At 37.8% G+C, this 27,907-nt stretch overlaps 1 protein-coding gene and 1 long non-coding RNA gene across 4 annotated transcripts in view; one reads left to right on the forward strand and one right to left on the reverse strand.

The window, feature by feature from the left end:
* The window catches only part of LOC311097554 (vitelline membrane outer layer protein 1-like), a 202,617-nt gene extending 175,328 nt beyond the window's left edge, over positions 1–27,289 (reverse strand). The window contains exon 1 of one of the 3 annotated variants that reach the window (XM_084137336.1): positions 25,373–27,289. In XM_084137336.1, the coding sequence (XP_083993462.1) occupies positions 25,373–25,576 (204 nt within the window). In that variant the 5' untranslated portion in view covers positions 25,577–27,289. Of the gene's footprint in view, positions 1–104; positions 487–25,372 lie in introns of those variants that run through there. The other 2 variants (XM_084137334.1, XM_084137335.1) reach the window with 2 other exon arrangements.
* On the forward strand, positions 16,918–20,051 carry LOC311097584. Its single transcript, XR_014609280.1, has 5 exons — positions 16,918–17,371; positions 17,582–17,613; positions 17,797–18,040; positions 18,456–18,590; positions 19,586–20,051. It is a non-coding gene; the product is annotated as an uncharacterized lncRNA (long non-coding RNA).
* Positions 27,290–27,907: the final 618 nt, after the last annotated feature.

A 27,907-nucleotide genomic window follows, 5' to 3' on the forward strand; every position in this document is an offset into this window, starting at 1 on the left:
GGAGAAACCTGGAATTAAATGACAAACAGCAATTTTCTCTCTGGGGTTTGAACCTTTGAAGCACTAAGCCAGCCCCATATAACCGATGTTAAGGCCAAACTTACCTTCAAACTAAACCCTGCGGCGTACATTCCTCTTGGACACATGCTCTTAAGCCCCCCCGATCCCCACGTCATTCCGTTCGACACCGTCAGCTCAGATCCGTAATCTCGGTTGATGCTCTGCTCAGAAGGTTTTCCTGTGGACTGAACGCTCACATGCCCAATAATGGCCAGCAGTGAAAATATGGAAAAGAAGTGATGCATTTCTACAGCAATGGTCTGATTGATAAAAAATACTGATTGTTAGATTAATTTTCAGGTAGACTATCTGCAGCCTCAGCTATCAGTGATCAGGTGGAAACAGACACCTCAACCCTTGTGATGTGAGAATGATCAAGCAGACACAGAGACTGTGTAGTACCATAACATTCTCAAGTTTATTAAGGAAAAAGGCTCATATTTATACACAAGATTAAGCAAAATCATCCACGATGTCCATTCCATCCAATCATAGGACTCAAAGATCAACCCCTACCATATGTGGCACATTAAGAAATACAATAACAAGGAAGAGAGGTCAGATGTTTAAATGTATGTGCGTGTCTTGAGTTCACGTTTGGGTGCGAGTGTATAAGTGTGTTCAACCCTAGTTCTTGTTTTGTCTAGGTGTGTCCATGATGTGCAGATAACAAAGAAAAGAAGTTACACAAGGGCAGTCTTACACAAGAACAGTCAAATGTGGAGCCTAAGAAATAAGAAAATAATAACAATGGCCACTTTAAATGATTTCAGTTTAGTTTCAGGGTCAGTAAAACTGCTCTCAGGATTCGTTTTTGAGCCGATCAGAACTTCTTCAAACTGGTTAATCAATTTTGTGATGTCCTGGTTCTACCCAATGAGCAGCTAAGAGCACTGAGCGCACACCAATGACCTGTACGTCACGTGAACACACAAATATGCAAACATTGATCCAATTAAAATATATGTTTAACTGTCAGTGTTCTTGAAAACGTTTTTTCTTGGTAAAATATCTATAAAATATTTTGTAACCCTAACTCTTGCAAGAGATGAGGAGAACTCAAGAGTGCAACCAACAGTGTGTTTCTTTGCAAATATAATAGGGCTGGGAATCGATTAAAAAAAATTAACTAATTAATTGCACAATTTGCTGTAATTAATTGCAATTAATTGCATTTTCCCCCAGCTTGTAATCATCTATATTTAAACTTAGAATCACCTAATTAAATTAAACAACACAGGAAAAAATAGCCCTATTAAAATAATATTAATCATCAATATATCAATATATTATTCTTTTTCAATAATCAATCAACATAATCAATTAAACAGATTTTTTTTTTTTTTTTTTTTTTTTTTTACTAATTATCAAAATAAAATATAGTCCTACAAAGCTATTATTACCAGAGCATGTGTTCAGAGCAGGTAATTTTACCATTGTTGCCCAGCATGACTATACCAGCTCAGCAAACAGAAGTGTACTACTGAGAAATTTCACGTTATTTCAGCGGACTTTGCTTTTCCAGTGCGTGATCGGTCCATGATTGGAGTGTTTGGGCCGTTAACGACAGAGCAGAACGCGCAGCGCAAACACAGACCGAAACATTGAGCAGAGAGCGCAGCGCGCCGACACACACACACACACACACACGGAGCGGAAAAGACCCGCTCATGAAAGCTGCGCGAGAATGAAACCTGATCGCCGAACAAGGAGGGGCGGGACGGCATATTTTCAATAGCAGCAGCAACAGGAAATCATTAAAATGCCGCAAAAAAAAGTGCTGCGTCAATTGCGTTATTTTTTTTTACGCGTTAAACATCTCAAATTAATCGCAAAGATGAACGCGTTAATTCCCCCAGCCCTAAAATATAACAAAGTGTATTAGACAACATTTAAAAGTAGTAACCCCCTCCTTGAACTGCAACCTTATCATGGTGGAGGATTTTGAGTACCCAAATGATCCTAGGAGCTATGTTATCCGGGGCTATATGCCCCTGGTAGGGTCTCCCAAGGCAAACAGGTCCTAGGTGACGGGTCAGATTAAGAGCAGTTCATAAGCCCACTATATAGCAAATAAAAACAAGGACCGAGATGACGAAGAAGTGACGTAGGGCCGCCCTCCCGTGGGCTCACCACTTGCAGGAGAGACCGTAAGGGGTCGGAGCATACAGTAGTGGATCGGGCGACAGCCAAAGGCGGGGGCCCCGACGACCCGATCTCTGGACACGGAAACTGGCAATCATATCCAATGGCAATTGCCTTGCAAATAAATCAAACAAAATTTCACTCCAAAGCAAAAGTAATCACCAAATCAAACCACTAGAAATTGTGAGATGCTGGTGTGCTGGTGGACCGGCATATGTTGTCTTTTGGATGCTAGTATGATCCCAGCAAGACCAAACAAAACTTGCTTCTGTGTTACTGTTAGGATTGTGTTGGTTTGGGTGTTTTGGTTTCTTTCTTTTCATTGGCAGGTTCTGTGATTGAGGCGTGATTGGAGTACACCTGATGCTCGTCTTGGCTGTTATTTAACCCTGGTGCGAGAGTTTGTTGGCGCGGCTGCTCCTTTGTTGCTCGAGCAGTTTGCCAGAGCCGTGCTCCAATTATGTGTCATTATGTTTTGTTGTAATAAATATTATGTTAAAATGTGATTCCGCCGTGTCGTCTCCCTTTATGTTACATCTTTGAGCCAGGTGTAACAGTTACATATCACATTTATGTTTACTGGTACACAGTAAAATCCTCAGTGTTAAACACTACTCAGTTTTCATATAGTCCCAATGCAGTTAGTGAAATTATGTATTATTCACTCTACTGTGATGACTGAGCATTAGTGATGACACCAGCGGTTAACAAGCAGATTCACTGAAGATAAGAGGAACAGCAAGAACTGAAAAAAGAGAAGAGATGAGCAGAAACACAGCAACTACAACTGACTTACAGCCACACAGCCTTAGAGGAAATCAACTGCAAATAAAATCAATATCTCACCAGAGGATGATTAAAAAACTCCTAAAAAAAACTATAATCATATTTAATTATTACAGTTTGCTTTATTTCTTTCATATGTTATATGCAGGCTGGGGTTTATAAACACAGAGGTCCCAAATTTAAGGTAGTTAGGAGGATTCAGGGGCATCGTCCCAAGAATATTTAGATTTCTTGGATCTACATATGTGCTTCAAAAACCCTTTATGATGGAGATAAAATCGAGGACCGTGATGTCGCCCAGCATGGCGCAGCCGGGGCGCCACCCTGGAGCCAGGCCCAGGGTTGGGGCTCATATGCGAGCGCCTGGTGGCCGGGCCTCCCCCCATGGGGTCCGGCCGGGCTCAGCCCGAAGGAGCGACGTGGGGCCGCCCTCCCGTGGGCTCACCACCTGCAGGAGTGACCGTAAGGGGCCGGAGCAGTGGATCGGGCGACAGCCAAAGGCGGGGGCCCCAGCGACCTGATCTCTGGACACGGAAACTGGCAATCATATCCAATGGCAATTGCTTTGCAAATAAATCAAACAAAATGTCACTCCAAAGCAAAAGTAATCACCAAATCAAACCACTAGAAATTGTCAGATGCTGGTGTGCTGGTGGACTGGCATATGTTGTCTTTTGGATGCTAGTATGATCCCAGCAAGACCAAACAAAACTTGCTTCTGTGTTACATATCACATTTGTTTACTGGTACACAGTAAAATCCTCAGTGTTAAACACTGCTCAGTTTTCATATAGTCCCAATCTGAGTAAAAGTAACAGTGAAGCAATGTTGCAGTTAGTGAAATTATGTATTATTCACTCTACTGTGATGACTGAGCATTAGTGATGACACCAGCGGTTAACAAGCAGATTCACTGAAGATAAGAGGAACAGCAAGAACAGAAAAAAGAGAAGAGATGAGCAGAAACACAACTATTACAACTGACTTACAGCCACACAGCCTTAGAAGAAATCAGCTGCAAATAAAATCAATATCTCACCAGAGGATGATTAAAAAACTCCAAAAAAACTATAACCATATTTAATTATTACAAAACAGTTTGCTTTATTTCTTTCATATGTTATATTCAGGCTGGGTTTTTAAACACAGAGGTCCCAAATTTAAGGTAGTTAGGAGGATTCAGGGGCTTCGTCCCAAGAATATTTAGATTTTTGGATCTACATATGTGCATTCCAAGAGGCCAAAAAATGGACAATAAATATCTATAAAACCATATCAGTGGGCAGTAGATTATTTGTCAATACCTGCTCTCTCCTTATCTCCATCACTCTTTCTTTCTCAGTCTCCTTATCTTGCCCTCCTGAACTGAGCTTTGACTTATAGGGCCCTATCTTAACGATCTAAGCTCATGGTCTAAAGCGCATGACGCAAGTTAACTTAGTGCGTGTCCGAATCCACTTTTGCTAGTTTAATGATGGGAAAAATGGTCGGCACGCCAGGCGCATGGTCTAAAATGGTTGTCCTGTCCCTATTCTCTTAATGAGTAATGGGTGTGTTTTGGGATTTACGTGCGTTAAACCAATCAGAGTCTCATCTCCCATTCCCTTTAAATGCCAGTTGCGCTCGCGCCATGGCGGATTGCTATGTACATGATGGAATTTGATAGTGGAAAGACCGAACGCAGAGCGCAAACGGAACTGCTCGTGCGCGAGGTAAAAGTGCGCAAGCAGACACTGTATGGGATGAGCCGGATTCCATCATATCTTTATGTACACAATAATAATCTTTTACATTGTATTCCTTTTATTTTAAATATTTGGCATGTTTGTGTGCTGCTGTGCGTCCCTGTGTGTGTAATAAGCAGAGTGTACACGCGTTGTGGACCGCCTATAGGCGCACATTACTAACACACTAATTAAAAGAAAAAAAAAAGAAAAAAAAAATTGCGCCATTGACTTTAGACCAGGTTTCAGTTGGTCAATGGGGCAGTCTATTCCCAGATAGCAATTACATGTGGGCCACATGTGGGTATTATCTGGCACATATGGCCTAGATGTGGCATGGCTGAACAGATATGGGCCAAATCGTAGCCATATTTGTTTTGCCATAACTTTAAAATCTGCGGGAAATGCTCTCTTGGTTCACAACTGATTTTGAGGTATATGGCCCAGATAACAACGAACACATGAGAACCATATGTGGCTGAGCTATGGCACACAGTGAGAAACACCGACTTGTGGTAAACATTTGGCTTATACGTGGAAAAACACAGGAATCCTGAAATCGAGTGCGGCAAACATCCGCCGTTCCACACCTCAGGTTGCTCTGCATCTTCCCTCCTATTGGTGGAGAGACTACGGCGCGAGTTTGACTGCGATGCTGGCCAGCTGACGCCATTTACTCTGCTTTCCTCACGACTGTGTACATTCAGGTAAGTGATGTTTTGGCATTTTAAAGTCATATAAATGAAATATGCAGCATTATGTGTCAATATTGCATGTTATTATGCGTTTAGTTATTCGTTCCATCGAGGAAGGGGTTGAACTAGCTAATATTTTCTTCAGTTTACTGCTATAACTTACAATAAAGTTTAGCCTAATGTTTAACTTAACCGTTAACTTAGGCTATAGCAGTTCGCTGGTTTGCCGTTTTAAATTAAGATGTTTTTGTTTATAAATCAACAGCTCACTGTCGTACACAATAAAATAGTATAGTTTGTCATTGTGTAGTACGTTAGCCTATTTGTGAATTAAGGCGACGCGGTCCAATGTCGGTGTTACTGTTTGTCAGAAAACCTAAATCCTAATTTGTGTTCACAATCATTCAACTAATCATAATAATATAAAAATGCCAAGAATAAACACATTAATACGTGTGCATTATTGTATGTATCTTTATTTAACTCTGAAATGATATTCAACCAAGACTTTTTCTCATGACCTTTCCCTCTTTAAAATTAAAGTTGTAATGTTAACGTTAGGCTATTAGTGTCAAGTCACAATACCAAAATTATGACTTTCGATACAATACCTGAACATTAACATGAACTAATAATGAACTGCACTTCTACTGCATATATTAATATGTGTTAATGTTAATTTCAACATTTACTATTCAATATAAAAAAAATATACTTGTTAACTTTAGTATGCACTGTGAACTAACATGAACAAACAAAGAATTGCTGTATTTCTGTTAACTATCAATTAATTGAGCAGCCATTCACTGCCATTATAAAGCTTGGAAGAGGCAGGACATTTTTATAATTACTCTAATTTCTCACGATATAGTTTATATACCATGCTATGGTATACTGTCATACCACCCAGCCCTAATGTGTGGTATGGGTGGGGCAATGACAATAATTTCCATATTAAAAACCTAGAAAATATGGTTTCAGATGGAGTAAATAATAGTTTATAGTTCATTTTTTAATAAAATATAAAAGCACTTTCATTTTAGGGTGGTCTATTTAAATGCATATTTCAACCACTTACACAATGTTTTTTTTTTCCTATCAGATTACCTATCTGGGTCTGGTTGGTGGCTCTGACCTGGATAACACCGTGTGGAGAGTGCTGAAAGGCACTTTTACAACTGCTGTGGCACGTTATGAATTGGAGAGAAGTCAATGGGAAGATTGGTGTCCAACGCCTGGTCGTAAAGGAAGTTGTCATTGGTGAGACCTTTTTTAGAAGTCACTTTTATTTGTATAGCACTTTGCACAATACACAACTTTTCAAAACCGCTTTACAGAACATTGTATTTTTATTTCTGTTATCTCAGTATCGAACCAAACAACTTTTTTTGTCATTACCTGATCACATCCGTGGCTCACTTAAGTGACTGCATTTTTTATTTAGAAGTTTTATGTTTTGTTTTTAAAGAAAGTTATTTTTTATATATTGCGAATCATATTGTTTCAATCATACATTTTAAAGCTGTAATCACAATATAAGATTATCATTCTGTCAAAGTCTCATACCAGCGCATGCCTACAACTATCTGTATTTAGTTCATTATCACTGTGTATTTAAAGGGTTAGTTCACCCAAAAATGAAAATTCTGTCAGTAATTACTCACCCTCATGTTGTTCCACCCCCGTAAGACCTTCGTTCATCTTCGGAACACAAATTAAGATATTTATGATGAAATCTGAGAGCTGGATCACTTCTCCATAGGCTTCTCTGTTATTGAAACTTGCCAGCCCAGAAAGTTAGTAAAGACATTGTTAAAATAGTCCAAGAATACAGTGGCTGAACCTTAAGTTTATCAAGTGTCGAAAATACTTTTTGTGCGCAAAACAAGCTAAAATAAAGACTTTATTCAACGTAGTGTAACAGCGCAGCGCTTCTGTGTTGTACATCAGAACGTAGGCTCACGATTGGCCAGCATCCCACACATGACCAGCGTCGGCCAATAGTGAGTCTACGCTCTGACGTACAACCCAGAAGTTGGAAAAACTTGAGGGTAATTACAGACAGAATTTTCATTTTTGGGCGAACTAACCCTTTATGTTCCTCCTTGCATTCAGTACTTGGCCCATTATTGTTTGTGTGTTTCTGCTTCCAAATTGTCTCGCATCATTGCAGATTATCTTGAGTTTATTTTGTGTTTGTAAAAACACTTATTTTTGTAGACTCTGTCTTTGGACTAAAACATGACATTAATGCTATCAGTGTTGGTGTGTTTTTACATTAGCGTGTGCATGTCTTTTTTTTAAAAAAGAAGCAGAATACATGCAGTGCTGTAAATTTTAACCGGTTGTTGGTGCAAAAGTATTCTAAAAATCGAAATAATTTGTCATAAGGAATTACGGTATAATTCTGGCCCACATATTGAAAAATATAATTTGCAATTCCTTTTGAAAATTTACTGGAAAAAAACTTTCATACACTGGTAATTCAGAGGTGTTTAATTTGTTAATAATTGCAATTAAAATATTATAGGATATTTACATTAATGATTTTTTTTATTCTCCTGCAGCTCTAGCTTCCAGGTTGTATTGCTGCTAACATTATTTAAATTCTTCTTCATTGCAGGTGCAGTCAGGCAGAATCCCCTTACTGGAAAAGATCAACACATTGCCGACCCTCATTGGAGACTTCTCTGCACATCAACACACTTCTCAACTCTTTACCTTTCAAGTTTGCTTTAACTTTCTCAATTTCTCTTTAAAGTTCTCTTTACCAACTGTGATTTATTTGTATTACTCTCATTGGACTAATTAAACATAACATTAATACACGCTTTGATTGAGTGTTTTGAACTTTGGTGTAAAAAAATTGCTTTGAATGCTATTTATATTATTAATTTGTATTCTTGAATGTTTTCAACTGAATTCTACTTAAAATAAGTACAACTGAGTAGCTGTAATTCTATGTATTCTTAAATGTTTTCAACTGAATACTACTGTAATTATTAAATTCAACTCTGTTGCTGTAATTATATTTATTTTGATAAATGTTTTCAACTGAATACTACTGTTATTATTCAACTCTTGCTGTAATTATATTTATTTTTATGAAATGTTTTCAACTGAATACTGCTGTAATTAAGTACAACACTTTAGCTGTAATTATTTAAATGCTTGTCAAAATAAATAGTTTTGAGTACATTTGTTGTTGAGTGTTTAATTTACCTGTGAGTTAATAAGACTTTAAATACTGTCAGCTGCATGTGGGCCACATAAGGGCCGTTAGATTTTAACAGAACTCAACCATACTGAAGTTGCATACCAGGCCCACATATGGGCCACATGAATTTGTAGTATTTGGCTCATGCTTGGTGGAGTTATGGCAGTCCTTTGGTTCAGTTCTGGCAAAGGAGATGTGGGCCATATCTGGGCCGGCAAACACAAACTAATCTGGGCCACAGCTCAGCTGTTTATCTGGCCCACATCTGTGCCAAAGGTAATTTGCTGACTGGGTTTCTGTTCCTCAAAATAGCAATGTGCCAACAATGCGCCAGAACACCTCGTTCTCAGACCAGCACGCCGATGGGCGCACAAATGGGCGCAAATGCATTTGCTATATAAACAACGTGGCGCAGGTGTCAGAATGAGAGTCATAGATCCAATTGCAAGTGAGCAGTTTATTATGACAGACAGGACAGCAGCAAAATACTCATAACAGCACAGACTATGGCTGGAAAACACTCAATGCACAATCCAAGGGAAGGGAGAGAGATGAAGAGACAGGAATCAAACACAGCGTGGAAACTCAGTCCGGACGGCTGGCTGTAGAAAAACTCAAGACACTCTCCGAGCTGCTAGGAAGCACTGACGAGATGGAGGAAACTCCGCTGGGAACTCAGATACCGACACTGGGTAAGAGAACAAAACAAGAGTGACGAACCGACACCAAGCATATACAGTACCAGTCAAAAGTTTGGAAACATTACTATTTTAAAAAAAAGTTAAAAAAACACAAACAAAAAAAACCCACAAAAAAACCCAGTAATATTATGAAATATTATTACAATTTAAAATAATGGTTCTCTTTTTTAATATATTTTAAAATGTAATTTATTTTTGTGATGCAAAGCTGAATTTTCATCAGCAAGTACTCCAGTCTTTGGTGTCTTATGATCCTTCAGAAATCATTCTAATATGATGATTTGATACTCAGTTATTATCAATGATGGAAACAGTTGTGCTGTTTAATATATTTTTTTGGAATACTTTTTTCAGGATTCATTGATGAGTAAAACGTTAACAGCGTTTATTCATAAAAACAGCATTTATTCAAAATAAAAACATTTCTAACAATATAAATCCTTACCATCACCTTTTATCAATTTAACGCATCCTTGTTGAATTAAAGTACTAATTTCTTAAAAAAAAATAGTTATTGTTCCCAAACTTTTGAACGGTAGTGTATATTGTTACAAAAGATTTCTATTCTAAATAAATACAGTTCTTTTTAACTTTTTATTCATCAAATAATCCTGAAAAAAGTATCTCAGGTTATAAAAAAAAATATTAAGCAGCACAACTGTTTCCAACATTGATCATAAATCAGCATATTAGAATGATTTCTGAAGGATCCTAAGACACCAAAGACTGGAGTACTTGCTGATGAAAATTCAGCTTTGCATCACAAAAATAAATTACATTTTAAAGTATATTAAAAAAGAGAACCATTATTTTAAATTGTTTTCTCTACCACTCTGCTACAGACACACCAGACAGATACGCAAAATGAACACACGGATCCATGAACCGTGACAGCAGGACCTGAAAATGATAACTGTGCCGGACTGAAACTAGCAAAAAACACTTGCGTCGCGCTTGGCGCTGCATTGCGCCGGGTGTAAGATAGTCTTTTCATTTTCGTCTTTGTCAGTGAAGAAAGTAAACATTGGGTCAGCTGATATTTAGCCTATATGTTTTATTAATCATTTTCTTAATTTACTGAAGGCTACAAACACTAAGTAGCCTAAATATATATTTTTAATTAATTCACAATATGTAGGCTACACATTCATCATATTAATCTCATGCCTAATATGATGCAAATGGATTTGTTAATGTTTCTTGTCCTCTCACATTGACAGTTGCTAATTAGTACATTACATGAATAATGTGAATTATGCCTGGTTCAAAATTATAGCAAATAAAGGCTTGAAATATCTCACTTTGCATGTAATGAGTCTATATAATATATTAGTTTCACCTGTTAAGTTGAATTCTTGAAATAAATCAACCTTTTGATGATATTCTGATTTTATGACCAGCACCTGTAGTGTGTCATAGTGGGCGACTACGTCGCGTCTGCGATGCTTCACGACATCACTATAAAAAGACTAGCATGTTTATTTTTATTTTTTTCGGTCCTCCACGACGGTTCCATCAAGAGTGAGTGTGTGTGTGTGTGTGCGCGCGCGCGAGTGTGTGAGTGAGCGTGTGTGTGTGTGTGTGTGTGAGAGAGAGTGAGTGAGTGAGCGAGCGAGAGTGAGTGAGTGTGCATTAGTGTGTGTGTATGTGACTGAGTGCGTGTATGTGCGAGTGAATGTGTGTGTGAGACGGCTCGCCATGACTGGTCGGAAAGCAACGTGTAGTCTGACATGTTTCTTGTCCACAACACTACAAGATTTTTAGGAGTCAAAATCGTGTAATCTGACACAGTGACAATCGTAACAGACAACAAAAATTGTGTAATCTGAACCAGGTATTATATAAGCCTATTTTCAATTCATAATGGTGAAATTAGACAAATGTTTATTCGTCTGCCTGATAATTTTTGATGGTTGTTTAACATTTCTATCCTAAAACAGCTTTTTCTTATCGTCATGTTTGTGGTTTGAAACATTTTGAAAATCTTATAAGATTTAAAAAATCTTTTATTGTGGCCCCAGCTTAAGGCAAAGAATCACTATTGATCTCTTGCATACTTCTTCTTCTGGACAAAACTTAGGTGTGTAACTCATCCTGCACCATTTGTCTTAGACTCATGAATGAGGTGTCAAATCGACCGGCTTATTGAGGAGAGGTGTACTTTGTCTTTTCTAAGCGATTGGACCTTTGATGTTCGCACAGTGGACTAAAAAGCGGGCAAAAAAATCCAATAGACTTGCATTGACGGAATGTTTGTGAATTTGAATCTCAGCTGTCACATTTGGATCAAAGAAATGTTTGTGCCCATGACTTTAGCGAGCCCATGACTCCAGCTGCTAAAGTAACTATTTCAAATGTGCCACCTTTCATTTCAAACAACGCCATTACTAAAGATTTGACACGATATGGAAAAATGGCAAGTCCAGTTACAATGATCCCATTAGGATGTAAAAACACGGCATTGAAATACGTTCTTTCAGATGGCAAGTTTTGATGTTTTTCACTTTACCTGAGCGTAAGTTAGAGATCTCGAGAAAATTCCTATATGCTGCTTGCAACTACCGACAACCTTAAGTGCTTTGAATGTGGAAATTTAGGCCACAAACGTTTCTCTTTTGAAACAGTGGAGAATGAACAGCGTTTCCTGTCGATTAAACAGAGAGCAGATCATCCAGAGACAACAACAGTACTGATACAGTGGAAATTACAATGACACAACAAAAGCAAGTGACAGAGAAGCAAAGACCTTCTGAGGGAGGCATCGGGCACAATGAGGAGAGTGAAAGCGATGCTGATGTTGAGGGTAGTAGTTCTGCTGCTGTCAGGCATTCAAGTTATGAAGTTAAAGATGTGGTTAATAGTGAGAATGTGACGTATGTACAAGCAGTAGAGGAAGGCTCAATAGATGAGTTGGATGGACTGTTTCAATGTACTGATGATAGTATGTCAAGTCAAGTCAACTTCATTTATAAAGCGCTTTTAACAATATGGACTGTTTCAAAGCAGCTTTACAGTGATGATAGGAAATTGAAGTAACAGAGATTGTTTTGGCTTTACAGCAGCTCTAGAATAAAGTTAATGTCCAGCTAAAGTTAGTTTTGATCGATTCACTTCCGTTGCAAAGATCATTAGTTTATTAACTTAGGGGCCGCTAACACGACACCGTTCTAACAGAAAACCCTTAACGCGCTCCGACTGCTCAATTACACGCAACAGTGCCTGGTAAACCTCTAGGGATAAACAGAGAGACTAATATTAGCATAGACGCTATTCTTCTTATGGTGTAACGAGTACATCAGGATTTATGGGGAGTGTTCCCGGTTCCGGCTGACCTGATCTATGCAGCCTAACATTGAATTATAGAAGTTTATAATGTGTTATGTGTATGCTAGGTCAAAGAGATGTGTTTTTAGTGTAGATTTGAACAGAGTGTGCCTGCTTCCCGGACAATGTTAGGAAGACTGTTCCAGAGTTTTGGTGCTAAATAGGAGAAGGATCTACCGCCAGCAGTCGATATTGATATTCTAGGTATTATCAACTGGCCGGAATTTTGAGATCGCAATAGACGTGAAGGACTATAATACGTTAAGAGCTCGCTCAAGCACTGCGGAGCTAAACCATTTAGTGCTTTGTAAGTAATCAGCAATATTTTAAAATTTATACAATGTTTAATAGGGAGCCAATGCAGTGTTGACAGAACCGGGGTAATATGGTCATACTTCCTGGTTCTGGTAAGAACTCGAGCTGTAATTTGTTTATTAAGCGTGCAGGGCAACCACCCATTAGAGCATTACAATAATCTAGCCTTGAGGTCATGAACGCATGAACTAATTGTTTCACATTTGTCATTGGGAGCATATGATGTAATCTAGATATATTTTTAAGATGCAAGAATGCGGTTTTATAGATACTAGACATGTGACTTTCAAATGAAAGATTGGTATCAAAGAGCACACCCAGGTTCTTAACCGACGACGAAGACTTGACAGAGCAGCCATCAAGTGTTGGACAGTATTTGGTAACACTTTAGAATACTGTTCCTTCATTAATGAATAATTACACAGGAACAAACGAGTAACAAATTATTAACATTCTAGTAACTACTATTAACTAACAAGAAACTCTGATTAACAAATTAGTAAGTAATAGCGCTCAGATGAATGTAGTAGTTCATTATTAGCTAATCAATAACTACTATTTTTTTCATACCTCCCAGAGAACTACTATCTACAGGTTCATAATTAACATGAATAATGCATAATTTATAATAAAAGGTAATGGTAACCCACTAGTAATGACTCAAGTATTACTACATCATTCTAAAGGAACTACTAATTATTTGGATCAGTATTCTAAAGTGGAAAACATGATAACTACCTAATATTGACTGAAGTCATGTAAGCTTTTGAGATTTTTGTAAGATTTTGAATAGCAATTCCTTCCAATGGATTTGGTAAAACTTTAGTCATTACTAGTGTGTTCCCATGATCTTCACTTTAGAATACTGACCCAAATAATTAATAGTTCCTTTAGAAAGATGTAGTAACACTTGATTCATTACTATCCAAAACCTTACAAAAGCCTTAAAAGCTTACAATGACTTCAGTCAATATTAGGTATTTATCATGTTTTTCACTTTAGAATACTGATCCAAATTATTAGTAGTTCCTTTAGAATGATGTAGTAACACTTGATTCATTACTAATGGGCTACCATTACCTTATATTAAACATTGTGCAAATATTTATTAACCTGTATATAGTAGTTCTTATAGTCTTCAGTGAGGTATGAAAAATAGTAGTTATTGATTAGCTAATAGTGAACTACCACATTCGACTGAACGCTATGACCTACTAATTCGTTAATCAGAGTTTCTTGTTAGTTAATAGTAGTTACTAGAGTGTTACTAATGCATTACTCATTTGTTCCTGTGTAGTTATTCATTAATGAAGGAACAGTATTCTAAAGTGTTACCTATAATTGTTGTGTTTGTATAATTGCTTGTGTTATTTTCTGTTCTTGATAATGTTTAAAGCTGAGAGTCTCATACAAAATTTCGTTATGTGTGAGCATAAATGACAATAAAGAATCTTGAATCTTGAATCTTGAATCCTCCTACACTTGAAAGAAAAATCAGATTTAGTTATCTGCATTCACTATTAGTAAGATCTGAATTTTTGATTGTGATCACATCACCTTAATCACAGCAGAATATGTGCACGTCATTGAGAGCGGTGTCGTCTCCTCTTCCCTGTGGCGGTTCTATCCGGGTCTTGATGCCGCAGATTCCTTTTCCCATACAGTTTGGACTCCACTTGCCCCAGTTGCCCCAGTCTGTGCCGTCACCCTCCAGCACCTCACCTTCACTGCAGGTGAACCTGGAAAAAATTCAGTTGTGACAATATTATGATAAAATATGTTATTGTGCCGTCGGATTGAATGTCAGTCACATTATCCCCAGCAGCAATCATAATCACAAACAGCAGCACGACTGCGAGTGTGATATTAACTAAACTATTGATAGAGGAAAACTGAGTCCTTAAATAGCAAAATAAACCCAGGATGGGTAAGAGATGGTGTAAGAGGTTTACACTGGGTAAGAGATGTTATAACTTATAGCAGCACACACTCACCTGATGTTGTTTGCAGCCGTATCATCTCCTTTTCCTTGGGAAGATTCAACTTTCAGCTGGAAAGATTTCAAGTATCCAGAATGGCACCATTTGATATCTGTCCACTCACCCCATCTGAAGAAAACACACAGAGGTTGCCTGATCAAATCAATTATTATTTTCAAGAAAATCCTCAATTTACTCATCTAGCTTAAACACTTAATGCAAAAATTGTTAATAATCAGAGTCCATTACTTTCCTACGTCGGACTCAATTGCGGTGTAGTCATGTGAGCCTGATGATTCTTTGAAACGATCGACACAGTGAAGACGAATCCCATTGAGCGCTGTATCATCACCACGACCAATTGGTCTTTCCACCTTAAAACAACAACATTGAGACAATCTTCCATTTGAAAGAGTTAACTCTAACCCAGCCCATAGTAACATTTATCTTCATGTTGTTTAGTATTACACAGACACTGTAAAAATCTTAAGCAGGTGCAGTTCCCTGGAGAAACCTGGAATTAAAGGGGTCATATAATGGTACATGCACTTTTACAAGTTGATTGTACTGAAATGTGTGTTGGCAGTGCACAACCATCATAAAATGATAAAAATCCATCCAGTGTTTTTTTAAAATCTCCTTATATGTTTTCCCCTGTCTCTAATCATGCCGTTCGACCGTGTGACGTCACATGGTCGGACGCCCCTCCCACGATTGTTGATTGACAGCAGTGTTTCGACACAGACCCGCCCTCGCTCGTCAATCATAGTCCGCACTGTTGATACGCTGGAGCACTGTCTATGAGCAGAATGGCATCTAAGCGATTGTGGTGTTCTGTTCTTGGGTGTAATAAGGAACACAGCAGTCATTTTGATGTTCTTAAATCCGAACCGCTGAAGACGCAGTGGCTGAGTTTTGTTTTCGAAGGGAATATTCCCCACGATCAACGTCAATGCTTTCATGTTTGCATGAATCATTTCACACACCAGACTGCTTTACAAACGAGGGTCAGTAAGTTATAAAGCTGGTTTTGCTAAGAATCTGGTCCTGAAAAAAGGATCGGTACCAACTATTCGTGTTCCTGCTGCACCTCCAGAAGAAGAAGTGAGTGTAACGTTTTATTAACCTTTATATTAATCTACATATTAATCTTTGCAAATCGCTTGCACGCTTCACGATGAATGCGGCTAAGGTTTACACTCAGGGTACATTACGGCATGTTTTCTATGTACGACGTTCTCAATATAATTCACAATCCCACGTTTATAATGAACCCCACATGGAAATAACCTATATAAACATATATGTTTTAATATAGGTTTTGATATATGTTTTTAATATATGTGACATATATAAAATTGGCCGTTTTCCTATATTATATGTACATATATGCACATATATGCACCTATATGTTCACCTATATATGCACCTATATGTTCACCTATATATGCACCTATATGTTCACCTATATGTTTACCTATATATTAGTAAAATTATTAAAATCCATAGCTACTAGGCCTACACTGTAAAAAAAAAAATCCCGTATACAAACGGTAAATCTCTGGCAGCAAAGTTTCCAGACGGATTCCGTTAAATTACAGTAAATAACCATTTCACAAAATTACAGGCAAAAACCGTGAAAATACAGAATTGACTTTACAGTCAAAATTAATTAAATTACAGTACATTACTGTTGATAATGGCTTATTAAACTGTGGAAAAACGGATAAATGATGTCAAATTACATTAAAAAAAAACATTTAACTTTCAAGTTAAACTGTAAATTTAGGGTTTTATAAAGTTATTTTATAATAATGCTAAATAAATAATATATAGTTTTTCTGTGTATAATTACTATGAAGTTATGTATAAAAATGCATTAAGTACATAAATCTACTCAAACAGTACACTGTAAAACTTTACTGTAAATTTACAGCGAATTTCTTACAGAATTGTACTGTATTTCCATAATACAGTATTAGGCTGTATCTTTTACAGAACAGCTGTAAATATACAGCACATTTCTGTTTTTATCCCGAAAAATTCGTAATACAGTATCATACTGTAAAAGGCATTGCATTGTGGGATTGATTTCTTTCGCGCTCAATTCAGTTCAAATGTGACGCGAGCAGACAGTAGCTACTACAGGCGAACTTGATTTGTCAGCGGGATTCAACTGAACAGAATAATCATTCATGTTATCAAGAAAAACAATGTCTGCGAATCTGTGAGCAATTTTTAGACTTTTGTGAGCTTCGGTTCGTGGTTCAAACAGTTGCCTGTGACGCAGCAGAAAATGGACGAGGTTAATGTTACATGAAGACGGATGGAAGAATTTGTCATCTGAATAATCTAACCTGCGCCTGTGACGATAAGTGGGATTTAGAGTTTGAGAAGATGGAAAATTGTTCAACTGAGAGATACGGTAAGCCAATATTTTTTTGTGTGTGTTCGCATTTCTACATTGTTTCCACGTAACTTATTTGGTTTGATTTTGCGGTTTACTACCGCGGCCGCGCAAACAATTCACCCTGTTCCGCCTGTTTACCAAGTAACTTCGATATTTCACATAATAGGCAACATTTACCATGTTATTTGCATGACGAGCTTTTGATATATATATATTTCGTTTCAGGCTTTGTAATCTGATGACGGTCCAGTGCTAATGTAAGTGCTTTTAAGTATTATAGTACACTGTATACAAGTTATAGTGTATGTGTATGTATAATCTATGTGGTAAAAAAAAAATGCTATCAAATGCTGTCAGTTCTGTGATCGTGCTTTTGAGTCGTTGTCAGAATTTTGCTAGCACATGAAAATCCATGTTCCTAATGCTGTTTTCAAATGTAGTATTCCTGATTGCCATGCCATGGTCCTACAACTACTCCCACAATTCAAGAGAAGTTAGACGGTGTTATCCTTCAAGCAGATAAGTAGAGATTTTTCAACAAATCTCATTAATCTGTAATATGTTTTATGTTTTGGTTCTGTTGATCATGGTTGTGCTGTCCTATTTAAAAATTGTTTCAGGAATTTGCAACTCTGATGTCCAGCAATCTACATTTGCCAGAGAGTCCACACTTTATATTTCCTGGTATGTAAACATTAAATGGGTAGTTTAAACCTAAAATGAAAAGCCATCATTTACTCACCCCACTGCAAAATATGTTTTTCTTAATTAGTGTTTTTTTTTATTGTTTCCAGTCCAGATATCTAAAATTCTTACTTGAAGAAGCATTTAATAGACAAGTAAAAATTGTCTTGTTTTCTGAAAGAATAAGTTAAAATTAAGTGAGTTTATGCTTAAAACAAGCAAAATAATATGCCAGTGTGTTTTAGCATTCTAACACAAATCCCAAATCAATTTCAATTTTTAGGTGAAAATGTAATTCATAACTATGAATAGACAACTATATTGAACCACAGTGGAACCCACAATAGTTATTTTAATTATTAATATTATTTATTAATTCTTTTTAATTTGTTTTTATTGCATGTCAATCTCTAAGCAACCAGTGCTGGATATTACGTGTGTGGAAAGGATCACAGCCTAACTTCATCAGGGCCTGGCAGCGCTGTTTTCCTCCTCCTATGAGTTCAGCTTGCAGTACCAGGAAGAGGCAGCACCTTGAGTTTGTTCAGAGGTTAGTCATTAGCATATTTGTCATTCATATAAATATTAGACTGAATTGTGACTTGTCTTGACAGTATTTATAAGCTGACTACTGGTATGAGTAGTCAGAACACAAAAGTCTTGAGACAAAACGATGGCAGTCACACATTGTAAGATATGTCAGTGCAAGTTGTTATCAGTTAAATGATTAGTGAAAATTCTGTCATTAATTACTCACCCTCATGTTGTTCCAAACCTGTAAGACCTTCGTTCATCTTCAGAACACAAATTAAGATATTTTTTATGAAATCTGAGAGGTTTCTGAACCACTCATAGACGGCAACGTCTTTGCAACTTTCAAGGCCCAGAAAGGTAGTAAAAACATTGTTTAAATAATCCATGCAACTACAGTGGTGCAACCTTAATATTATGAAGCGTCGAGAATACTTTTGTGCATAAAAAACCCCCAAAATAACAACATTATTCAACAATCTCTTCTCTTTCATATCATTTTCCTACGCTGTTGACGTAGTGTGAACAGTGTCAAGTCACCTTCATTTATATAGCGCTTTTAACAATCTAGATTGTTTCAAAGCAGCTTTATAGTAATGATAGGAAATTACAGTAACATAGATTTTGGGGTTATTTTGCGCACAAAAAGTATTCTCGTCGCTTCATAATATTTAGGTTGAACCACTGTAGTTATATGTACTATTTACTGATTTATTTTTTTACCACCTTTCTGGGTTTTGACAGTTGCAATGACATTGATGTCAATGGAGGGACAGAAACCTCTCAAATTTCATCAAAAATATCTTCATTTGTGTTCCGAAGATGAACGAAAGTCTTGAGGGTGAGTAATAATGACAGAATTTTCATTTTTGGGTGCAAACATGCATTTTAGTCTGGTAAATGTCATGTTTAACATTATCATGTAGTCGTGTATGCAATAAACATTGCAAGGCTTGCAATTATTCCATTGTTATTATTTCATTGTTTTTTTCTTCTTTCTTTTCCGCCTTTTAGACGCTTTCTTGACATCAATCCTGAACGTGGATCAAAAACAAAGAAAGGACAAGTAACTTCAAAGAAAACTGGCCAAGTTGTGCAAAAAAAGAACACTGTAAGCCTACAGGTGTCCTAACTTCTGCGAAAACTTGCAGACTTTGAATGGGATTTCGTTTGCACTTTTATGGACTTGGAAAAGCTTGGAAGAGCCAGGACATTTTTTAATATAACTCCGATTGTATTCGTCTGAAAGAAGAATGTCATATAGACCTAGGATGACTTGAGGGTGAGTAAATCATGTGCTAATTTAAATTCTTGGGTGAACTATTCCTTCAAGTGCTAACTGTTACCTGTTTGTTCTAAGTGTTAAAATTGCATTTTATGTTTAAAAAAAATAATTCAGCCAACATGTTCACAGAAGGCAATTTTCTGATCTTTGCTTTTAACCAAAATAAATGTTTTAAACCCTAGAAAATGTTGTTTTCTTTTTCCTAGTGTGACTCTTTTGAAACCTTAAAAGTATAATATTTTAATTATATAATAATAAAAGCAGTATTCCCTGTAAAAAATACAATTTATTGCTGTAGACAAGTTTAATATTGTAAAAGTATCCTATGTGGTATATAATGTATTTGGTAATTACAGTGGAGTACTGTAAATGCTGTTTACTGTACTAATGCTGTAAAAATACAGTATGTGGCTGGCAACCCAGCTGCCAGTATTTTACTGTAAATTTACAGTACAACATTTTACAGTACCAATACTGTAAATGCTGTTTACAGTACTAGTTCTGTAAAAATACAGTATGTGGCTGGCAACCCAGCTGCCAGTATTTTACTGTAAATTTACAGCGAAAAGTTTTACAGTGTAGAGCGTTGGCGCTAGCAACGCCAAGGTCATGGGTTCGATTCCCAGGGAAAGCAAGAACTGACAAAATGTAAAATGTGTACCTTGAATGCAATGTAAGTTGCTTTGGATAAAAGCGTCTGCCAAATGTATATTTACAGTTTTAATTTTTGCATTTCCAATTTCACAACTTTGACCAATCTATAATTAAGTACTTAATAATAGCAAATGTACAGTCAATTTCTGTTAAATTAACTAAACGTATTTACCTGCACATTTACAGTATTACTCATTAAACAAACACTGAACATCAAGATATGTGAATGATAGGAAATACAATCTTAGTATATAATTTAGAACATGTAAAAATATCCACATTAAAAGGCAATTGCTGTATGCCTTTATACTCTAATATAACTTATTTTACACATTTACAATTACATTTTATCCAAAGTGACTTAAAAATTAAGAGAACAATAGAAGCAACAAGTGCAGTGACAAGTCCCAGTTAGTGTAGCACAGTACACAAGTTTATTTATTTATTATTAAAACAAAGATTTAGTATTATTGAGTCAAGTGTTTGTAAAAAGATGGATCTTTAGCAGTTTCTTGAAAATGTGTTTAGTTGGGCAGGTCATCCCACCAGCAGGGAACAGTCCAGGTAAAGGTCAGTGAAAGTGATTTTGTGTCTCTTTGGGATGATGGCACCACAAGGCGCCGTTCACTTGCAGAACACAAGCTTCTGGAGACACATAGATCTGAAGCAGTGAGTTTAGGTCTTGCTGCAGCATCTGGATCAGTTGCAGAGGTTTGACTGATGCTGGAAGGCCTGCCAGGAGAGCATTACAATAGTCCAGTCTGGATAGAACAAGAGCTTAGACGAGGAGTTGTGTGGCTCCGATAGGAAGGGCCGGATCTTTCTGGTGTTGTATAAGGCAAATCAGCAGGATCGCAGCAAGTATGGTTTGGCTGAAACCATAAGCAGTTCTGTCTTGGCAAGGTTGAGTTGAAGGTGAAGGTCAATCATCCAGCAAGAATTTTCCATCAGGTAGGCTGAGATGCGAGCAGCAACCGTCAGATCCTCTGGCTGGAATGAAAGGTAGAGATATGTGTCATTAAGTGATAGGAAAACCCATGTTTCTAAATGACAGAGCCTAGTTACAATACAAAAAAAAAAATATCTAACACAATCGTGGTCTTACTGTAGCAAAAACAAACCTTGTGCAGCTACAGTGGCCTCACAAGGATCAAATGAATATTCACATGGGAAAATATAGTATAAAACAAATTAAATTTTCTGCCACTTTTAGTGCAATCATATGGAATCAGAAGACTCGGCCATTACAATATTTTAAATGACTTCTTCCCATACCTTGTTTGCCATGATCATTCTGCTTTCCACTTGACCTGAAATCAAAAAAAAAAAAAAAAAAAAGTATTTTTTTTACAACTCAGTATTACATTTACACATGTCAGAATATGTTCCATCTGGACAATGCAAAACCTCAACTGACTTTATAAGCCTAATATATGCACATATATGCATTCTATAGCTACTTGTTGGCAAGCAGATGCAGCCAGAATATGCAATTTATCATGTGGTGTTCATATTCTAGCCTCATGTGTTTTCCTGTATCATCAACAAGTACAGTATTTACTGAATTAGTTTTCTTAACGGTCTTGACAGCCACGTTAACCCTTATGAAAATGAACTATGGTTTAACAAAAAAAAAAAAAAAAACCTTGGTAAGGTTAGGTTAGGCCTATTTGTAGTATAACTGTGGTTATTAAAAATGGTAATAAAAATCCGCCAAAAACGTAGTTACTATTTTTTAAGAGAAGAGTTTTCAGCTTCCAGGTAGTGTTTCAAAATGTCCCGCCATTTAAGAGACTGATTTACTGACAGATACTATCGCGTATTAACAAATATTGTATACACAATTAAACGGACTTTATGTATAACAAGTCTACGAAAGCTTGTTTTAGGTCTTTTGAGGTGTGGGTTCAGCTAATCTTTCTTAAAACAGATGGAAAATGTAAAGACGCATGCTACATTTTCAGTGTTTTGCCTCCAGCTCTCGCCAGTTAGCTGAACATCATTTAAAATGCTAACGTTAGCTTGAAAACTGTAACGTAAACTTAACACAAATGTAATATAAAATATCGTTCACATGTAGACTCTTACCTCAGCCGGTGATCGGTTGGCATGATGTCCGCTGTGACGAACCAGGCTCACTGAAAAGGGTGTTATTTCCGAAGAATCCAAACCAATGACATTATATCTAGATCAGTGATCCAAACGGACTGACTGACAACAGGGCTCCTGCTCACGGCTGCTCTCAACGAATATGATTGCTTTGAACCACTGTTAATCTCACAATCCACTTCACGAGAGTAGACTGAATTCAAATCTCCCGCTTGCCGTTGATACAGATCCAAAGTCGACTGATCAGCTAACTGTTGTGGGTGGGACTAAACAGTGGAAACGTAATGGCGGCGAATTTGAATCTGTGTCATCGCGCGCGCACACACACACAAAGCCCTGAATGTGCAGCAACGGAGATTTGGAAACATATTAATAAAATATACATGAAATTATGGGAGAATAAGACAATGAAATAATGATCAAAATGAGCATCTATTTGCAAGACAAGATTAAAAGACTATAGCCTATGCAATAAAAAAGAATTAAATACAGGTCTACTGTAGCCTTAGCCTGGGAAAACCCAGACAACTTCCGGCAAATTCAGATTTGCTCGAGAAGTAGTCTGGCAAAGAGCTCATTCAAGCCCATTTCCATGCCGTCGAAATCACGGCACCAATCAGAAACGTTGAGGCGGGCTTTACACAATGACGATCGCTCTGATTGGTTTTAGGTCTATCCAATTGCGCCCAGAGGCATTTGAGCGACATCCGTTCAACTTTTAAATGCATTATTATATTCAAATTGCAAACACATGAGGACAGTCTCCATAAAAGACCCACTGGCAGATGAACGTGCTACTACATTTCTCTCCGAAACGGTAGGGAATTAAATTAGATTTAATAGAGGATTTTAACTGTGACACGATGATTGACAGGGCAGTTTACGTGACAGGATGCACGCGACAGATCCGTCCGATAAAGATGACGAAGTAGTATGTCCTAAAGCTTGCCTACTTTTTTGCTACACATTCAAAAGTAAATATCTTTTCTTCAAAAAAAGAGTACATACTTTTATGGCGTAGTGTAACTTAGGCAAATTGGGACGCAGCATATGGCTTTACACGATGACGATTGCTCTGTTTGGCTTTAGGTCTATCCAACTGCGCCCAGAGGCATTTGAGGGACGTCCGTTGATGACGCCCCTTTGGAAATGATTTGTCTATGGAGCTTTGCCAGACCATAACTCAGTTACTACTGAGAATGGTCTGGTTTTAACCAGGCTACTGTAGCCTATGTAGGGTAGGCTACTGTATGTACAAATACTATTATTTAACCTTAAAAAAACTCACTTTAACCCCCACATGCTTAATAATCTGTAAGGACAACATATTGAATAGATGCAGATTTCTGCAGTTATACCTTCTTTTCTTTGTTTTCTAATTTCACAGAAAAAAAATCTGTAAAATATTACTTTGTAAAAATACAGACAAGTTCCTTTTAAAAAACGTAAAATTGATGTAAAACCAAAATACAAGCAATTACCTGTAAATTTAATAGTGGCGTTGTATTGTATAATGGCATTGTATAATGACAAAACGGTAAAATTCTGTAAAAAAAAAAAAATACAGACCATTACCTGTAAAATTACACTTTTTTTTACAGTGTAGGCAACATAAAACCACAAAATGTAGAAATTTACATTATTATATTTACTTAAGAACAATCAAATAGTACAAGAACAAAAATAAGACAAAAAACTGAACAGAAAAAAAAAAAACTATTTATCTTTTTGATCTTCTCAGCTCCGTGAGCTTCGAATTGATAGATGTGCCTATCTGAGCTAGGCATCATGTATGACAGTTGCCAAAGTGAGATATGAGCTACAAAATGACCATCCTGCCATGAGCTATATAGGAGACATATCTTGTATGTACATATAGGGCTTATATGTGGATATAAAGAAGCAATACAGGAGACCTATATGGCCTGTATATGCACATATATCCACCTCAATTTTGCCTATATGTGGCATATATACGCATATATGCAGCATATATATTATCATATATGTGCATATATGCTGTATATATGCAGCATATATGTGCATAGAAACTGCATATAGGTTTCATATATGCGCATATATCCTCATATAGGTTCTTTCCATGTGGGACAACGCGTTATGGTTATTGTGTTATTATTTCAAACGGTGTATGCACAGAAAAGAGGGGCGGGGTGAGCAAAGCTCATTATCATTTAAAGACACATGCACTTAAACGGCGTGCTGAAAACAGAGCTGTTTTTGACCAGGTAAAATTAGTGTTTTCTTACAATACTAATGAGAATTTTTAATTAAAGTATATTACAAACTTTTAATTTAGACCCTAATGAATCATATTATTTAATCATATTATTTTGTACAAAAATGGCATTATATGACCCCTTTAAAGGTGCTCTAAGTGATCACACGTTTTTTAGGCCAAAACATTTTTTGTCACATCCAGCAAACATCTCCTCACTATCCGCTAGCTGCCTGTCCCCTGAACACACTGGAAAAAAAAATGCTGGTAAATCCAGTTCGGTTTTTCTAAATGGTTCATGACTGTCTCAGGAAGCACGGAAGGGAGGGGTGGGGACGGGATGAGGAGGAGGGAGGGTCGAGCTAGCCTCCGTTTTGTTTGACAATACTTTGAACGTCAACAAGAAGTGACTTCACCCAACATCCCTTAGAGCAGTTTTAAATGACAAACAGCAACTCCATAGTTTTGAACCTTTAAAGCGCTCATATTAGCAAAATAGAGTCAATGCCCAACTTACCCTCAGACTAAACCCTGCAGCGTACCTTCCACTTGGACACATGCTCTTAAACCCCCATGACCCCCACTTCATTCCGTTCGACACCGTCAGCACAGATCTGTAAGGTCGGTCGACGCTCCGCTCAGAACGACCTTCTGCGGGCCGACTGCTCACATGCCCAATAATGGCCAGCAGTGAAAACATCATGGAAAAGAAGTGATGCATTTCTACAGCACAGGCCTGATTGAAAAAAAAAATACTGATTGTTAGATTAATTTTCAGGTAGACTATCTGCAGCCTCAGCTATCAGTGATCCGGTGGAAACAGACGCCTCAACCCTTGTGATGTGAGAATGATCAAGCAGACACAGAGACTGTGTAGTACCATAACATTCTCAAGTTTTTAAGGAAAAAGGCTCATATTTACACAAGATTAAGCAAATTCATCCAGCTCCTTCTTTGGTTGGTCAGTAGAACATGCCTGATTCGTTTTTTAGCCAATCAGAACATTACATTTATATGCATTTAAATTCAGCCAATCAGCAGCCAGGAACACAGAGTCCACGTCAATGCCTGTAAATAAACACACAAAAATACAAACATCTGTTTGTTTAACTGAGTGTCCTTGGAAAGTGTTTTACTCAGTAAAATGTCTATCAAATGCTGGTTGATTTTGTCATTTTATTTCCTGTTGTAAATATCAAGGATTGCAGCAGGAAAAGATCAGCTAAAAATGATCATTCTGTCATCATTTACTCACTCTCACGTCGTTCCAAACCTGTATGACTTTCTTTATTTCAAGCAGAATTTAAGTGTCATAAATGTATTTTCACACATCTTGACTTCTAAAGTCTTATGATAATTTGCATGAAGAAATGAAAACACATAAAAATCAGTGTTTATCCATATTGTTCCAGTCGGTGAAACTAAATGATTGTGCAAGTCACGTAAGACCGAGCGTGCCAACCAAGACTTAGAGAGAGTGTTGCGATGTTTGGTTTCTCAGAATCCTTCCTCCTGGAACCAGAAACTCTCATGGGTTGAGTACGCACATAACTCCTTACCAGTGTCATCCACGGGCCTATCTCCATTTGAGTGTAGCGTAGGGTACCAGCCACCTATTTTTCCCAGTCTGGAATCCGAAGTCGCGGTCCCCTCCACTCACGCGTTCATCCAGAGGTGCTGCCGCACTTGGAGTAGAGCCCGCGAGACTCTCCTCCAAGTGGGAGCGCGCACGAAGGCTCAGGCCAATCGCCACCGGTCAAAGCCTCCTGTCTACGTCGTGGATCAAAAAGTGTGGCTTTCCTCTAAGAACATTCCTCTCCGCTCCGTTTGTAACAAATTAGCTCCCAAATTCATTGGCCCGTTCACTGTCACCAAGATTCTTAGTCCGGTGGCAGTCCGCCTCAAACTCCCTCCCGTGTACACGAGAAATCCCGTTTTTCATGTCTCCAAATTAAAGCCTGTGTTTCATTCACACATTAATCCGCCAGCCCTGGTTCCCCCTCCGCCGCGACTCGTAGATGTGGAATCCACCTATTCGGTCAATCGTATTCTGGACTCGAGAAGGAGGGGACACAGATTTCAGTACTTGGTGGACTGGGAGGGTTACGGTCCGGAGGAGAGAAGTTGGGTTCCTGCTAGGGACATACTGGATCACTCCCTTATTGATGATTACAATCACCAGGTAGGCTCTCCTGGGAGGGGGTACTGTCACGGTTCATCGATCCGTGTGTTCATTGTGTGTATCTGTTGGTTGTTGTGGGTGTGGGGTCTGAGTGTGTAGTGCTTGTTTGTTGCTTAGTAACCAGCTGATCACTTAATCAGCCCGAAGCTGCAGTTAGTTACTACTGTTAGTTACTACTGTTGTTAGCTGCCTATATCTAGCGGGAGTGATTATTGCTTGGTATCGGTTCGTCACTCTTGTTTGTGCTCTCTTACCCAGTTCCGGTGCCTGAGTTTCCTGAGTTATTTCCTCGATCTCGTCTGTGTTTCCAGACTTCTGGAGATCGTTTGGAGTTCTCTTCATCCAGTTCCAGTTTGGCATCTGCGCTGGGTTTATTCATATCACTCATCCTCTCCTGTGAATTTGTATCCTGGTCGCCCGCCTGCTATACGTGGTGTTTTGAGTATTATCCCTGTTTCGACCTGTCTTCAATAAACTGCTTGCTTGCATTTGGATCTACGACTCTCATTCTGACAGCCTCGGCAAACGCGAGATCCGAGCCAAATAAAGAATCTTTATCGACTTTCTTCCCTCGAGAAGAAAGCCAACAGGAGCAGAGCTAAAACTCTCGACAGTGCATATGTTACACGTCGGGAATTTATGAATGAACACTGTCAGCCCCATTTTACTAGATCTGACCATGCATGCTCTACTCCCAAACGAAACAAAACATAAATCGCGTGTAAACTCGTAATGTCTAAGCGAGAGCGGGGAACACACGATCCAAAATGCTGTTTGCTCGCCATTCTATTCCTGTCTAGATATATAATATGCTTGTGGACAAACAACAATAAATAGACAGAGACAGATTTCACAGAGAGCGCTTGCTGA

Source organism: Abramis brama (genome assembly GCF_963993115.1).
Source record: "Abramis brama genome assembly, chromosome: 15".
NCBI classification, from domain to species: domain Eukaryota; kingdom Metazoa; phylum Chordata; class Actinopteri; order Cypriniformes; family Leuciscidae; genus Abramis; species Abramis brama.